Source organism: Psittacula echo (assembly GCF_963264785.1).
Source record: "Psittacula echo genome assembly, chromosome: 7".
Taxonomy (NCBI): Eukaryota; Metazoa; Chordata; class Aves; order Psittaciformes; family Psittacidae; genus Psittacula; species Psittacula echo.
In genome coordinates, this window is record NC_137740.1 from 26,557,537 (window position 1) to 26,574,437 (window position 16,901).

General features: G+C 42.5%; 1 protein-coding gene across 1 annotated transcript in view; it reads left to right on the top strand.

Moving 5' to 3' along the window:
• Positions 1-16,901, top strand: part of FGF12 (fibroblast growth factor 12) — a gene marked incomplete at both ends in the record, with an annotated part of 103,665 nt that overhangs the window by 79,360 nt on the left and 7,404 nt on the right. The window contains one exon of the mRNA XM_080623045.1: positions 15,022-15,220. Coding sequence (XP_080479171.1) covers positions 15,022-15,220 — 199 coding nt within the window. The remainder of the gene's footprint in view (positions 1-15,021; positions 15,221-16,901) is intronic.

The window sequence follows — 16,901 nt, forward strand, 5'->3', positions numbered from 1 at the left end:
AGCCTTTCCAAGGATCTTATGCAACTGACCTAATTTCTCTGTATCCTTTACCTCTTCACCGTGGTGGGACTTTCTCTGTCCCTCATAGGACCCTTGAATGAGTGAGGAAAATGAAAATATTCAGTTGTTCTGCTGTTAGGCACCATTTGTTTCCCTGAAGGAACTAACCTCCACCCTTACTTCTGGCATTTATGGGGTTGATCCTGTTCCTGTCCCACTGAGCTGCCTACGTAAGTGAGAGTCAAGCATGACACACACAAGCATAAGTATGGTCAGAATTGTGTTTGGTAATTTATTTTCTTTAGCATTTCCTCCCACCCACCTCAAAATCTCAACACAGCTGAGTTCTCTACAGGCCAAGATCTGACAGGGGTACAGCCTTCCCTGAGCTGGGCAGCAAAGTACAATCCTGGAGATGCTTCTCCAAGCTGTGCCTTTTCAGGAAACCTTCCTCCAGTAAAGGTTTCCTTAAAAGCCTCTCCTGGCTCAGACCTGACCCTTCTTGCCGCTCCCTGGGGAGCTACACCAGCTCCCACACCCTGCTCTGAACATACAAGGCCTGCCACACTTGCATGCTCCCCTGGGAAGCTGGATGCTGTCCCTAAGCACCAGGATACTGTCACTGGATCCAGCAGGCACAAGCTCCCCACTGCTGGGAGCAAGGAGCTGTCACTACAGTATTGCCCTTCTCTGACACCTTTCGCTGAGTGCTGCTGCTGGCCACTGCCAGACTGCTGGACTGGCTCAGTATAGCTGTTCTTAAGTCAGTTTTAATAAGTGTGTTTGAAACAGAGATGATGTGCTGGAGAAGTTGGTATCCTCGGGAATGCTGCCCCATCACACAGCGTGCCTGTTGTGAGCGTATGTCTGGTGTCGGGATGAAACCCACAGTGCTGGCTGAGAGGCTGCAGCATGGAAAAGTTGCCAGCTGCCTATGAAAAGCAGCTGATGGATCAGTGTTGTCAGCAGACGTTGTCCCCTGCTTCATGGCCAGTAATTGGTACATGGGGCTGTACTGTCCTTTTTTATAATAATCACTTCTTTTGTCGCCCTCTTCAAAGGTGGCTTTGCATACAAGACCAAGAGCAAAACCACAGCTCATTGCTTGATTGCATAATTACATTCTGCTACAGTGTAATTTGGTTATAGAGGTAATTAAATGGATCAAGGTCAGCATTAGGGCTCAGGACATAAGTGGGGGGAAAAAAGGCTGAGAACTTTTTAATGCAGAATACCATTTTGTTGGCATCTTTTGCAGCTCAGGTTAGTTGTCTGTAGCCCTGCTGCTTACCCCTGTGGCCTCACAGGCATGGGCTTTTCCCATTGCTTTTCCCATGGTCATGAGAAGGCCAGCAGCAGCACCGTGGTCAGCTGGCTGGTGGGGTGCAGGCAGTTGGTTTGTTTGAAAAGCCCACTTGTGTTCCTCACAAAGCCTTTCCACAGCAGCCCCTTGAGACCTCTGAACCTGATGCCTGTGTCACTGGGGGCTTTGGGCTAGATTTTGGCTGGAAAGCAGAAGATATATAGCTCTTGGAGCAGCTGGCTTCCAAAAGAGCTTTGTAGTATGAGTTGTAGGAAAGAAATCAGAGGGTTATAAATGAAGCTTTGTTGAGAACTGGTGGTGTGCCGTAGCAAGGACTGGATCAAATAATTCAGGTAGCCTCTTCCACACTGCAAGCTCTCTGTCCTGTTGCTTTGGAGCATGGGCTGTGCTGCACAACAGCAGCTGCTTCCTGGATATGAATGTTACTTGGGTGCACAGACTTTTTTTTTCCCCATTCACAAAACTAGGGAAAGAAGGAACAAAAGGCTTTAGTGTAGGTCAAGACTTGTAAAAATGAATGTACATCCCTCAGATTGATAGCTGAAAGTCATGCAACAAAGTTTATGAGACAGGAGCCCTTCAGAACAACCGAGTCTTTCAGACTTCCAGAGCCTGATATGAATAAATAATTTAATGGCTATTAATGTGAATGCTGCTGATTTTAAATCTCAGTTCCTACCACATTAAACCCTACCGCCAGCTCTGCCCTTAAGGAACATTCTGCAAGGGCTTTGTATCCATGCAAATGTTATCTGCACCCTCTGAAGAGGCTAGAGCTGAAAAATGGCTTTTGAAAATGTGTAGCGCCAGGATTATCACGCCTCGTTTTTTATCAAATTTACGTTAACGAAAAAACCAAAAGAACAAAACCCAAGAGTTTTCAATAGAAAATTAAATTTAGAAAGTGGACTTTTGAAAACATTCTTGCCAGTTAAAGGTGTATCTTTTTATGACCAGCTTAAAAAGCAAAATCTCACAGCTTCAGCTTTTTTTTCTTTTTTTGGTGCCTCACATGCCTCATGTTTTTTTTACTACCCTCTTCTAAGTAAAATGATCCCCATGGTGCTCTTACTTTCCGTGTGCTCCTCTAAGTGCAGAGGCTTGTTGCATGCATTTCTAGGTATATTGGGAGTTTGCTAATATGCTTTGGTTAGGTCAGTAGAGATACAGTAGTGTAAAACTAGTAAATAAGGTCCAATGATTTTATAAGCATTCTGCCACTTGCCTGATTGAATTTTTGTTTCATGGGTTTTCATCTTCCAAATGCTTTTGTGTTGTGAAGTATGCTGGCAGTCATTCATGGCTACGCTGTTGTTGCCCCGTGTGACGAATTTGGACAGGGTGGGACACTGTGTGTCTGTTGCTGACCCCAGCACTATTAAACTATAGGGGCAGAAGTGATTGTTCAGGTCCGTTAGTATGAGTACATGATCAGATAAGAGAGTTTTGCTAAATTCTGCCTGCATGAAGTCCCTGCCTTTGGTTGAGTTAAATCAGACACGGGTTATCTTCATCTCTTTTTCTCCTAGCACCAGATGCTAAGTTCCCACAGGGTTTATAATCTTCTCCTTCGTTTCCCTTGTTATGAAAGTGATCATATCCATTTTAATTGAAACATTAATGAATCAGTGTTTATTCCTTGAACAGAATGTGGAGTGCAGCTTTAATGATTTTTAGAGGATTCAGTTCTGTTCTTGCTGCACTAATGACTCAGGACTTAACATTGATGAAAACATATGAAAACTACAAAATATTGTGGATTGTAAGAAAGGACTGTTATGCCCATGAACAAATGGTTTCTCCTTCGGGGTTTTTGTTTGGTTTTTTTCAGTATACAGCAGTAATGACACATTCCTTCTTCAGTGGTATAGTCAGGAGATCCCTGAGGTTTCCTTCCCCCTCTCAATGCCTTTGCTAGAACAGATGAACAAAATTTCTTTAACATTTATCATGCTAAGAAAAGTATTTTCAGACTTCTAAGGGATCCAGCTGTGACATGTAGTAAACCCCAGGCTTTCTACAAGCAAGGTACTGAGATTCAAATATGCAGGCTTAAAACCTGACCTTTTTTGTTATTATTGCTAATGTAGCTGTTTCACTTTGTGGATGTCAGTGTTAAGTGCTTTTGGAAGGCTTCTCATTCCTATATCCAGTGTGACTGTGAGGCATTTCAGATCATAAAGGAACAATCTGAAGTGCAAACTCCACATGGCAGAAGATGACCTTGAGTACGGGCAGCACCCAGGTTACAGCATGCTGCTCACATCCTTGTTTCCAGGGTGTGTTTAGAGCAGAATGCACACAGGGCCCTTGGCTTCTTTTAAGGATCACCGGTGTGCACTAGGTTGCTGACATTTCACATCTATCACATGCCTACTTTATTCTACCCCATAGCAGCCAGCCAGCCAGCCATTCAGCCAGCCATTCAACCATCCATCCATCCCCAGGTATCCCTGGAATTAATGTTTTAGTTCAGACCAGGACTGCATTTTCGAAGCCATCCCTCCTATCACTCTCACATACAGCTCTTTGGTTTGCACCAGAGAGTGGTCTTAGGATGTGCAAATTAGATTACTTTTGGATAAAGCTAAGCTACCCTCCTGGTGTGCCCCTAAAGTGCCAGATATTCAGATCATTGGACCACATGACAGCTAGACCAGACCAAATCCATCCTGAAATGTGTACAGTGTGAGTGTCCAGCTCTTCCCACTACTCTACAGATTTGGTTCTGCATTATAGACACAGCCTCTGTAAAACAAAATCAAATGTCAGCAGATCTGATTGTAAATTCTGAATCTCACTGAGACTGCTGCTGCAGTAAGTAGCTACAAATGAGGAATAACAATTTTAACTCTGGATAGCTTTGTTGATGTATTTTGGGTCATATAATTTAAAGACAGTTGCACAGTCTTCTGTACACTAGTAACACAATAAAATGGTATCCTGCTTTACTGTGCATTGTGCCAAATAGAGTTAGTGTATTATATTACTCTCTCTAGAGTGACTATATTATCTTAGATTGGAAGTTGCAGTCATTAGCTGGCTTCTGAACAGGATCAGTATGCCGAAGCTAATCTGAGTTCTCTAGCAAAGTGTGCAACAGAGTGAAAAATTTCACTATAGCCACTACTGCAAGATCCCTGATGATATAATTCCATCTGTCTGATTCCTGGGAAGCAAAGCATCAGCTACAATGAGTTACTTGGCTGCATATACTGGAACAGTCAGAACTAAGCTGTGGCATAGTTTGGGTCCATTCAAAATGTTTGTGCATTGTTCACGAGTTATTTCACATCAAAAGAAACTAACAGAGAAAGAACAAGTCAGGTTGTCAGCACATACATATCGTGGAAATCCATTCAGGGTATAAATATGACCAATCTTCTCTGTGAAGTTGTTTTAGCTGTGAGATTTGTCAACTTTTTCAGGCTATGCAGTTACTGTGGTCAGTTTATGGACAGGAATTCTATCACAGCCAAATTGGCTGATTTCTGAATTCCAAGAAATTCCAACAAAGGGCCAAACACTTTCTTTCTCCTCTGTTTCTCCCCCAAAAATGTTCTGAGGATCTGGAGGCTCATTCATTCCTTAGGCTAAATATCCCTCTATTGTAAACAACCAAAGATAGAATCTTCATACACAATGAGCAGTACGAAGACTATCAGATGGGACACTAGTCCTTCAAGGGCATGGAGCCTGGAGGAGTCAGGACTAGTAGAGGATCCTGCTTTCAGAAATTAAAATCCAGTGCCTCGGTTACATGACAAGTGTTCACCAACAAGCTCTCTCCACTGGCAGAAAATGATGCTCAGGACCAAGAGAAATGTGCCTGCAACCTCTCTTCACAGTCCTTTATAGCACATACCCACCTTCACTGGTGATTGGGATGGTGGGCAGAGGAGTTTGAAGTGCTGGGCATGTCGTTTGCTTGGCTGTGGTAAAGCAGCCCCCAGCAGAGATGTGGAAGACACCTCAGGGTCAATCTGGCAGATGCTGAAGAAACACCATTGACCTTTTTCACCGGCTTTCTCAGTAGAAACATTTTTGGGACCCGGGCTTTGAGGCACGGATCTTGGTGGGTTCCCTTTGACTCTCCCAGTGGAAAGCAGAGTTGGCCTCCACCCGGGCTTTGAGGCACGGATCTTGGTGGGTTCCCTTTGACTCTCCCAGTGGAAAGCAGAGTTGGCCTCCACCCAAGAACATGCCATGAATCTTTCCTTTTCTCTGTGTAGGCACTGCAGCAGCTGCTACAAGAGGGAGGGAAAAGCCACATAAATTGTCATACTTCATAACATTTAATCTTGGTTGTAAGATCTTGCCTGTCCAAAACCAGCTCAACCCAGCCCCAGCTGACGCTTTAGACCACAGGGCTTTCTGTTAATTGGCCAGTTGTAGCTAACCTGTCACTAAGCTGTCAAAATATTCATAATCTAGCACCACTCATTTTCAGGATGGAAGTTTTAGCAGCAAAGAAATTGAATTTCCAGCCCTGGTCATGACAGTTTCGAAATTGGTTTAATGCAGGAGAGATCTTTCCAGCATTAGGAAAGATAGGGAGAGTGTTGGAGATGGTGTGTTTCCACTGAGTCTCACAGTTTGAATTTAAGAGTCAAAGCAAAGAGGCTATCTCAGGACATCAGCAGCCTATGGTTGTAATAGGTTGGAAAGTCCTCTTATCTTCTGTCCCTGTGATATGCTACTTCAAATAATGAGCTACACAGAAAATTGGTCTGAAGCTATTTTCTTTCTTTGGACCTAAACTCTGTGCAGGGCATGGTTTTATCTGTGTGCTAAAACACCAGAGGCTCTGGGACTCCCATCTACCAAGGACTGGGACTCACTTGAAGTCCCCTTCTCCCTGACATTGTTATAACTGCATTATTTCATTTATGTCAAAAAGAGAGGGCGTTTGCCTAAGAAGCTGAACTGGAACCCAGGGGAAATAAGTTTCTGTACTAGATCTGACACCTCTTGTTTTACAGAATACCTGGCAAACCAGTTGGTCTTTCAGCACGCAGGATCTCAGCACAAAAATATAGAAAATAAGAGGTCTTCCTTGTGCTCTTGTCATAGTGAGGGCATTTTTATTATATGTCCAAAGATTCATATTCTGATTTGAGCCTTTGAGGATAATTTTAATAAAAACTAATAGCATGATATATCTAATATTGACTGCTGGTTTTCCACTAGGAAGTTTCATTTGATTATCACAAGAAAACAATGTAATGTTTATAAATACATAATAATTATTTTAGTTTATACATCATTATTATTATCAACCATAATAATCACAAAAGTAACAAAAGGCCACAAATTAATTTTTTGCGCCCTCTGCTCAGGCTCAAATTCATGCCAAGAAACTCTCCTTGGCCCCATAGAGAGATCACAGGTTCAAAGCATCCCATCTGGCTGTGTTTCTAGAGTTCTTACATTATTATTTTTCTTCATAGTTATTTCAGGTTTTAGCAGATGAGGCAGTATGATGCTAATTTAGGAAAACTGTTTTTCTTGCATACAGCTAACATATCTTCATCTTGCCCCATCTCGTCTCATGATCATTCTCTCTGAATGCAAAGATGTATTTCTGGATACTATTTTGGAGTAAGCAGAGTTAGTAACATTGTTACCAATTTCAGACACTTCGTCAGAAAAACAGAATGTGAAGAAGACAATGGATGAGTTGGGATTCCCAGGTTAGAAATTATACTGGGTTTTCATCAGATGCCTAGGCTGCCAGAAAAGCAATACCAGTGACAATGCTGTCAGAACCACCACCATCCACCCCCTATAGGAAGCAGTTGCTTTCCTAGAAGAGTGATGCTGAACTGGATGGGCCAAGTGCCATGCGAATGAGCTATGCTGTGATCACTACTCCAGTTCATAACAGCTCCAAATTATAAAAGGCTTTACTATTTAATATAAGATCCAAAATTAAAAAAACAATCAATTACAATCCAAGTATACCTTATATTTTAGAAAGAAGGGATGGAAGTTTATTCCATCCAACCCTGAGTTTCAGTTTGGGTCTATCATTAAGAAAAAGTAAAGCAAAGGACAAAATGTGTCACTTGCTCTGTTTGCCACATGGGTGAGTTGCTGAATGTGCAGACTTCCTGGATAACACTATACACAGAGATATGCTGTTGCTAGTACCCAAATCTTACTCCTGGAGCCTCATCTCTCACCCAGCCTACCCCGGCTCTCCAGGGAGGTGTGGAAGTGAACAGCCCAGATTGAAGAGTCATCCCAAGTTATGTTCTTGTCAGTACTCATTAAGTGGAAAGCTGTGTTACTATCAGGATTGCATGAGCAGCATGCCAGAGGCCAAAACAGTGAATTTGGCCATTTTTATCTTTATTAACTACTTGATAAAAATGTGCCTGCACAGTAGAGAGGCCAAGAGCTGAAAGCAGAACACCACAATACTGAGCTATGGTGGTATGGACAGGTCTGAATCTACATTCCCCAGACTCACTAGGTTCTTCTGCTTTGTGCCCAGATATGAGCCTGGATTTGTGTGAATCTGTATGATCTCATTTTGATCTAGGTAATTGCTTAGCTAGGTCAGAATGGAGCTCAGTGTGTCTTACAGAACCTGCCATGGCTCGTGGTCAATGCTATGTGCCCAGGCAGATGTCCTTGCTGCTGCAGGGTTACCTTGGGTATGTCAACACTGCAATCACACTTCTGTCTCCAGCATTCACAAACTTCCTTTGTTGTGATAGGAGTAATTTATTCAGTCCTTGAACATGAAAAGGTGCTTTGGGACAGCTTGTGTCCACATATAAAGGTTCTGCAGCTTACTTACAGAGGCTTGTCCAGCAAGGAGTATTGGGTCTGCAACTTAATTACAAAGGCTTGCCTGTCTAGGGGTAGTGGGTCACCTCACAAGACTTAGCAGACCTGCACTCTACCTCTTGCTTGTGTGTTTTAAAGTGAAGTCAGATGAACAAATATGTACCTTGAGCACAGAGAGTTCCCACAAAAGTGAGGGCAGATAGCCCTCTAGTTATATTTTTCAGAGGCAGTAAGTTACATTGCTTGCTAATGCTGCTTCTCTGCTCCCAGAGGTGGGGACCAGGGATAGTGATTTATTTGAAAATGTGCTCCCTCCAGCCCACAGATGGTCCAGGCAGATTCAGAATACTTGCAGATACCATACTGTCTCATCAAGTGAATCTCTGCTCTGCAACAGGGCTGTACACTCCCATGTAGCAGCTTGTTATTTTAAAACATATCTGCTCTCTCCTACTTCTAAAAAGGCCACCAAGAAGACTTGTCACCAATCTCTCATGGAACTAGAAGGGGGAGGAAAAATGGAGTGTGAACAGTAGAATATCACCTGCCATCTGGACAAAGATGTGATGAGATGTAAAGTTTGGATGCACATTTGTGGTTCTCGATCACATGCCAAGAGATTGCTCAGCTACAATTATTTTAAAGCATTTCCAGACAGAGGCAACCCTAGGTCATGGAAGAAGCTATGCAGAGGCAAGAGGACACTGAACTTCATCGGGCTGTGTGCAAGGCATCATTGCCTGTGGGAGTGCTGCTGTGATCTGCACAGAGCTTGTCTTGTGAACAGAATGTACTTGGTTAAAGACCTGTCCTGGGAATAAGAGTATGCCAGTATCAAGTAGCACTTGTGTGAGGTCTGTGGTCACAGATTCTCAGATCCTGAATTTTCCCAGGTTTAAATGGGAGTTGGGCATTTGCATTTCATCTGGGAGTGCAAATGCCGTCAAGAATACAATGTCTTTGTTTATCCACACAGGTCTATGTACACTGATGTCTGTTCTAAACCTTGGTGCTGTTGGCATCAGAGGGGTGTTGATTAAACTGTGCTCTGGCTGAGGTCAGTGGGGAATGTAGAATGGGCTTTACTGTTTTAGAGCACCATAAAGCAGATGCTCTTCTGCGTTGCCATCCTTTCCACTGGGATGGAGCAGCACTTATACAGACATAGTGAACACGAACCAGTTGTTCCATGATCTGCCTCCACAACCATGAAGAAATGCCACTGCTGATAGCTGTGCTGATATTTATGATTCCCACTTAATATGTTTTAAATGACTTCATGAGCTCTAAGTGTTAACACTAACATCAGTAAGTATCTTGAGCCAGATTCTCTGGGAGGGAAGCCCTGCAGTGCCATAGACTTTGGTGCAGTTTTATCCCATCTGAAGATCTGGCTCAGTAATTGTGCAGAACATAAAAGAGAAACATGTAAGTGCTGTAACCAAAGGAAAACTGTTACTCTGGGATTGTGTTAGATATTTCAACACTCATAATTCACATCCCTTTCCTAAACCGTGGCACAAACTACTTGCAGAATGGGCTTTTCCTTTTATTGCTGCTAGTTTCAGTGACTAAATTTATTAAGTCATTAGATTCGCATGTGGATGTGTATATTTACTGTTCTCCTTTGGGTTATAATAAAAGGAAATATTGAGGTGAAAAAGAAAAAGATATCTTAATTTATCTGGCAATTTTGAGAATGTTTGTAGGGAAATGGCAAACAATATAAACAAATGGTCCAGTCCAGGGGGACACTGAGTGAGCAGCTGGGTTTGAATGCAGCAGCTAGTGACAGTCTTCTGCTGGCTTCCTGGCTGTTCCTGAGCATTGCACATGGAAACCTGTCACCATTTCTGCGATGGTCTGGGGACATGAGGGGCTTCTGTGCCTCCAGAGCTTGAACTAAGCAAACAAGAAAGCAGATTTCTCACTCTTGTGATCAGAACGAAGAAGCACCATACTGCTGTTTATGGGGGACCCTTACTTTGCACCTCCCAGCTGAGGATGCTTAGGATGCCAGTGACAGTGATGCTCCCAGCCTGGTATGGGCAGGGACTGACACTGTTCTCTCTTGCTCAGAGCAGTGCCAGTGCTGTCCACTGCTCTGGCAGTGCTGTGACAGGGATGTGGCACCATTGTATCAGCATTTTCTGAAGGAGCTGAGATGTCCGAAGGTGGCAGTGCGTTTCCTGATTACCTCCCATCCAAAGGTTTGACAGTGGTGCTTCTTCAAGTGATGTCTGTGGAGCTTTTCCAGCTTTGTAAATGCAAAAGAGAGTCAAATCAAACTTATTGTGCTCAAAGCCAAGAGGCTGGGTTAGATTTACCTGACCAAGACAGGTAAAAGCTGAGGTAGATTAGTTAAAAAAAGGCTGTCTTCTTACAGGCTGTCAAGCACAGCCTTCTCAAGCTGTGCTGCCGGGGAGGAGGGGCAAATGGGGCCAGACATTACCAATACCTCCCTGAAGGACCAGACTGGCCCAAGTGATACAGAGATTAGCTCGTGCCTGGAAATGCTGTCCACATTTCCATCTACAGATGCAGAAAACATTACTGGGATCAAGGATAAGTGAAACATCTTTTTTTTTTTTTTCTAAAATTTTGAGGCAATCCCTGGTACCTTACACCTCCCACCTCCCACCGTCCCATCTGACGCGCTGAATCCACCCAAATGGCAGCTGCATGTATTTAGCTCCTTTTGATTCAAAGTGTCATCAAATGTGATCTCCCTTATTTTCTGTGTGAGACCTACCGTTTTTTCTAGACTGCAATTTCCAATAAAACTAGAGTTAACACAAACCAAACCTATGTTTGTTTTTCAAAGCAAATTAATTACTCTTCTTACTAGAATTGCCTTTTGTTAAGGCATTTGAATGAGATACAGAAACAGGTTGAAGGCAGATGTTAATAATTTTGCATGTTAATTACCAACATTTCTTTTACAAATATTTCATGCAGATTTTTAGTTTAAGAATTAAAAAAAAATATGTTTTTTCAAGCTGATTTCAGTTAATATCTGTAGACATTTGACACAATACCTTGGGCTCTAGATCTCCAAATCATGTTAAAAATGATTTAGTCAAAGTCATGTATTTCACATGAAGATAAAACCAGACAAATTACCTTTTTCTTTTTTCTTCCTTTTTTTTTTTTTTCCCCCTCCAGATCACAAGCATACTCTTTAATGAGGATAACTGGGTTTTCTGAGTGAGCTGAATTCATGATTGTGCTGAGAGGGGGCCAGGGGCTCTGGAGTTTGTGCACAGAAAGAGTCATGATGTATTTCTTTGTTTAAAGACTGATAAAAGACCAGTGATTAAAAGATGAAGCCATCTGTCCTCTCACTTGTACCTGGTCATGCTATTTCTATCAGGGAGAGAGCTGGAAATGTAATTGAGTGGGGTTCTTTAAAAGCCTGTTTCACAAGGCCCCTGTACCAAGTGAGGGTGAAGTGGATGCTCCTGACCCCAGGGCTTACCATACCACTACCCCTGGAGAAAGGTGTCCATATGTCCTGTCAGAAGCCCGTGGGAGACACAGTCTGAGGATCCCTTTGCTGGTTTTACTCATTCTGTGCTTGTGGGATAAAGAGGAAGTATTGGACTCCAGGTCTGCCCATCTAACACATTTCATCAACACCAAATTCATTTTAAAAAGCAAAAGAAAACCAAACAAAAAGCTTGCCATGCCCCGGTGGTCTGGCCAACAGACCAGTGATTTTCCAAAACTGCCTGCATTTATCTCAGATTTCAATCTAACCAGTAGTGGCTGCTATGAACTACTTTATTAATGTGAAGCCTGTTATGCTCACCTGCGCTCTCCTCTTTCTTCCCAGCTCTTCTCAGCCCAAGACAACTGAAACAGAAGTTCCCACCTAATTTGACATATTTGCCACAATTAGTTTTGACTGTAAATCTAGCAGAGAGGTTCTGCCATTAGTATCTCAATAGGGTTTTGTTATTGGTAGCCCCAAAGCCATTAGCAAAAGACATATGCAAAAAAACTAAGTGACGCGATGTAGCTGAAGGCTTGACATTGGCTACCACAAAGATGTTGATGAAGAAAAGCTTAAAGGTTTGCATATTTTAGAAGACACTCTAAATACCCCAGCTGGTGCTTGGGAGAGTAGCCCATGTTCTGCTTGTCTGTCCCATCTCCTTTCTGGTCGACATTTTTTTCCTTCTTCCTCCTCTTGCTCATTGTGTCATGTCTGCGCGTGATAGTGAGCACACCAGAGATTTCTGGTGCTCAAACCTGTGAAGACTTAGTGATACGTGAGTTTGGTGATAAGATGAATTGCATTCTGGTGTGTGTTTGTTCTTACATAGCACAGTGAGACACTAGCTGCTGCTGGTAAGGCAATATACATAAGAAGGATAATAATAATTAATAAAAATGACATTATTTAATTAGAACCTAGCTGTCAAATCTGTGAGTTTTCTAAACTGCCAAACGGACAGAGCTGGGATATTTCTTGGTGGTGTTGCCATGGTTTAGTGTCCTGAAGTGCTATTTCAACTGAATTGTGGGGGATGAGGAATCAACCAGCCAACTCACAAAAACAATGGAATAGTTTTGCTTGCTTGTGGAAGAGCTTAAACATTTAAAGGAAATCACTATTTTCAATTTATTTTTCTTAAATTTTCATTAGGTTTATGTTTTAAATACATTTCCTTTAAAATAATATAGTAATTTTGATGCTTTATTGGTACAAGTGGCTATAGAGTACAGCAGCTGCTTTTATGAGCATGCATGTTGTGAAATATTGTAATGCAGTATTTTGCAGTAGATATTTATCTGAAATTTTGATTTATAATAACTTTTAGATAAAATCTAATTTTCTTTTTCTTTTTGAAATTACATTTTCAAAATGCATTAGCTTTTATATTTCTTCTTTATTGAAAATACAAAATAGTCTCTTTTCCAAACTGAAATTAAAACACATGCTAAAAATCTGGCTATCTATCTCATGCACAGTACATTCCATGTTTTGGTCAGGTTGGTAGCTGTCCTTCAGAGCTTACCAACTTTTCAGTCCACCTAAAGGGAATTTTCTTGATAAGTCTATATTGATTGGGTAATGAAGGCATGGGAAAGGGGATTGAGTAAGTCGGTTTGGTTTTAGAGATGCTCTCCACCACAGGACATGCTGCCTGGCTGTGCCTGATGCCAAGGAGAGTCCCTGAGCCACCTCTTCTCAGGCAGCTGCAGCAAACTGCCTGACTTTGTCTTCAGAGGCAAGACAAAGCCTGGAGATAAAGAACAGATTTAAGGAATGCTTAAACACTAATCTTTTGGGAAGATATGTCAAACACTGTTTTGTAGTGTTCTAAGTCATCTAGTTTCTCTTAACTTGTTTCACTCTCTTCTTAAAATATTTATTTCTCCAGCAAGGAAGACTCCCTCAGATAGGGCAAAATGACCTGTTGGGCTGACAGTGTTTGTGTGACACTAATGATGGATGGAAATTTCACATGTGCAGCACAGGTCTGCACTTTCTGTTGTGCTTTATCTTCTGTGGTTTAAAGCCTGCCTGGCTCTGTAGATCTGTTGCACACTGGATTTTTTGTCAGACCAGCAACACTTTATATAACTCACAAACATACCTGAGTTCTGCTGAATGTTCAGAATATTCACTCTTAAATGATGTTTGCGGTAGTTAGGTGGCATTACTCCAAATGCTTTTCTCAGATGTTGGTCATGGGTTTTCCATTAGCAAGGTTAGAGAAGCTCCCAAAGACTTCTGAGTGGGAAGGGCTTGGAAGAGAGCATCACTCACCTGTACCAGCACCTGTCTTCTTTCATGGGGCTCTGAGATACCTTGTTGGGGTTTTACAAGAAAGGATTTTTCTGTTAAAACAGTTTTTCTTCATTGTGGCTTGGGCTTTGTTTTGCAATAATGTCATAGCTTTAAGGAACCCAGTGGGAAAATTTGTTTTGCCAAGATGAATTTTCTGCTCAGAATCAAAGTCCAAGCAAAAATAACAACCCACCAACAACCACATCTGACTCAGTGAAGGTTTGGGAGCCCACTGTCACAGAGTTCCCCTGCCAGCTAGCTCTTTTACAAGAGGTTTAGTTTTTCCCTGTTGTTAAATCATGAAAAGTTACTGGGACATGACAAGTTTCGGTCCATAGGTGAGTGTAGTTTTCTTCTTGAAAAAGCCAGCGCAAGTGGCAAAGGCACAGCCACTCTCACAGCCAGCACCCACTTTGGGGATGACTTGGACAGACTCATGTGTCCTCTGTTCCTCATCAGATGTGGGACCAGTTCTCCGTATCTGAAGAAATATTTGTGTCAGAAATCTTTGAAATTACTTCTTCCTCTTTATTGAGTGATTTCTGGGCTTTGTGCCAGCATTTCCTCCCATCACTTTTGAAAATAAATAATTTACTAGCTTGTGCACTCCTGTTTCTCTAAATCCACTTAAATGCTCCTAATAAACTGCCTTTTGCCCATAAGAGTTTGGAGAAGCCTCAATATTTTAGACAACAATTGCACATCTCAGGGAAGGTAAGAGCAAAGCCTGGGGAAGGCATTGGGAACAGCCAATGAGCAGCAGGGCTGTCTCTGCTTCTCTGCTCTCTTCTTTAATTTTGCTTCATATTCAGTCTAAATCCTGGAAAATTCCTGACTTTTCCTGCACATTTTTTATGACTGTTCAGTGTAGAATGTTTTGCGAACCACAGCTCTGCTGGTGAAGGAGAGCCTTCCCTTTCAGTGGGGAGCTTTCTAGATGTGTTATTGCTGGGAACTGGTATTGCTGATGCCTGTTGTTTTCCATTGTTAAACTAACTGCAATGCATGACCATCATGTATCACTCAGTGATGCCTAATTTAGGAGATCAGTGATTAATTCCTTCTATCACTCTTTCTCTCTCTCTCTCTCTCACTGCAGGATGTTTTCACACCAGAGTGCAAATTTAAGGAATCTGTCTTTGAAAACTACTACGTTATTTATTCTTCCACGCTGTACCGGCAGCAAGAATCTGGACGAGCGTGGTTCCTGGGACTCAATAAAGAAGGTCAAATTATGAAAGGAAACCGAGTGAAAAAAACCAAACCCTCATCACATTTTGTACCCAAACCCATTGAAGGTATGGAATCTGCCCACTCCCTCCATCAGCAGGGCATGGGAGGGGAGAGTCTTCAAGTTCAGATTTGGGGCTTTCTGGATGGGGGTGTTGGCTGCAAGAGCAGAAAGCAAGGACAGTATTTGTAACATCTCAGAAAGGTGGTGGGTTGCACTTTTATATTTCATATGCTTTCCTTCCCATGTAGTAAACTTTGCACATCATCCCAAAGAGGTTTATCAGCTTTGGGGTGCTAAAGGATGAATTTAAAAGGCCAGCAACATGAGAAGTTACTGGGAAAGGAAAGCAGCCCTGGAGCAGCTAACAGTTTAAAGGGATTCTGATCCAGCAGTAACCACAATGTGGGTTCTCTGTGAGAGTTTTCTCAATGTCATTCAGTGGGTTTCAAGTCCCATGTAGAGTCAGTAGAGATAGAATTTATCTCATCTCATTTTAGACTTTGATGCTCTGCTTATGTAACAGAAGAGAAATGGGTTCTACCAGCACAGATGTGGATGTGCTTTGTATGTCTACCCTAAGATGACTTAATTTTTTTTTTTCTCATGTGCAAAGACATCCTGGTTAGTTACTGGATAGGTAGAGAAATCTTATCATAGACGTCCAAAGTTAGATGAGATGCTGTCATGATGTATGTCTTCATCACCGTGTAAGGCTTCAGCGAAAGTCATAGAGTAGAAGTTTTGCCCTCCTGCTGCTTGACTGTACACTACTGAAATGTGTCACAGGCTTATGCCATGGTATTTTACTTTCTATGGGCTGACAAATGGAGAGATGTAGTGCGATGAGCCTAGTACTTACTTAACAAGTACTAACTTGATTTTGGAAACAAGGAGATCTCTTTTCTTCTATTGCTTGGAAAAGGCGCTGCTTTCTGATCCCCAAAATATGTATGTCTTTCTGACCCCATCTCAGTCCTGCCATGGCCACCTCAGGGGCACATCAGGCTGGGGCTGTCTTCAGCTGTGCAGCTGTGTGTCCCTTTTCACTACCCCCATGTTGGTTGTGGGGTCAGGGCTGGACATGCGGAGAGAAGGAATGAACTGATGCTTTTCTGGCAGGTACCACTCACAAGAGGTGGAAACCACAGCTAAGTCCTTCCACTAGTAGCTGTTTTAACAGCTTCCCAGCTAAGGTGCAGGAGCAGATGAGTGTGCATGTGTGAGTGAAAGGCCAGTTCAGGAAGGCAGGCTGAAATCATCTTTTGGACCACTGAAGCAAAATACAATGAGAGAAATTCAGCTTGGCATTCCCAGAGTGTCTGTGGCCTTTGCAGAGGACATGGAGATGTTGGAAGAGCAGAGAATGGCCTGTGGTTGCTTGTCCTATGCTTGTTTTCAACAGCTTTTCTGCAGCTGGGAGACTTTTCTTGTTTATTTGAGGCATTAGTGTGCTTGATGCCCTGGGCCCTCATTGAATTTTGCTAAGGAATGGGGCTTATTTCAGGCATGGGGTCATTCACCAGCTTCTCTTCTGGCTCATCTCCTGCCTTGGCAGGGAGGAGAGTATTTTGCAAGTGCTAGCTTTCACAACTGGGTTTCCAGCTCCTTCAGGTATTTCTTCGCTGCCTGGCTGAGTGTTGGCACTGATCAGTGGGTTCCTTTGAATCCAGGCTTCTTTTCTGTTGTAGTGTGGTGTCTGTTAAATAGCTCAAATAGTTGTCTACTGCATGCATTAAACTAGGCCA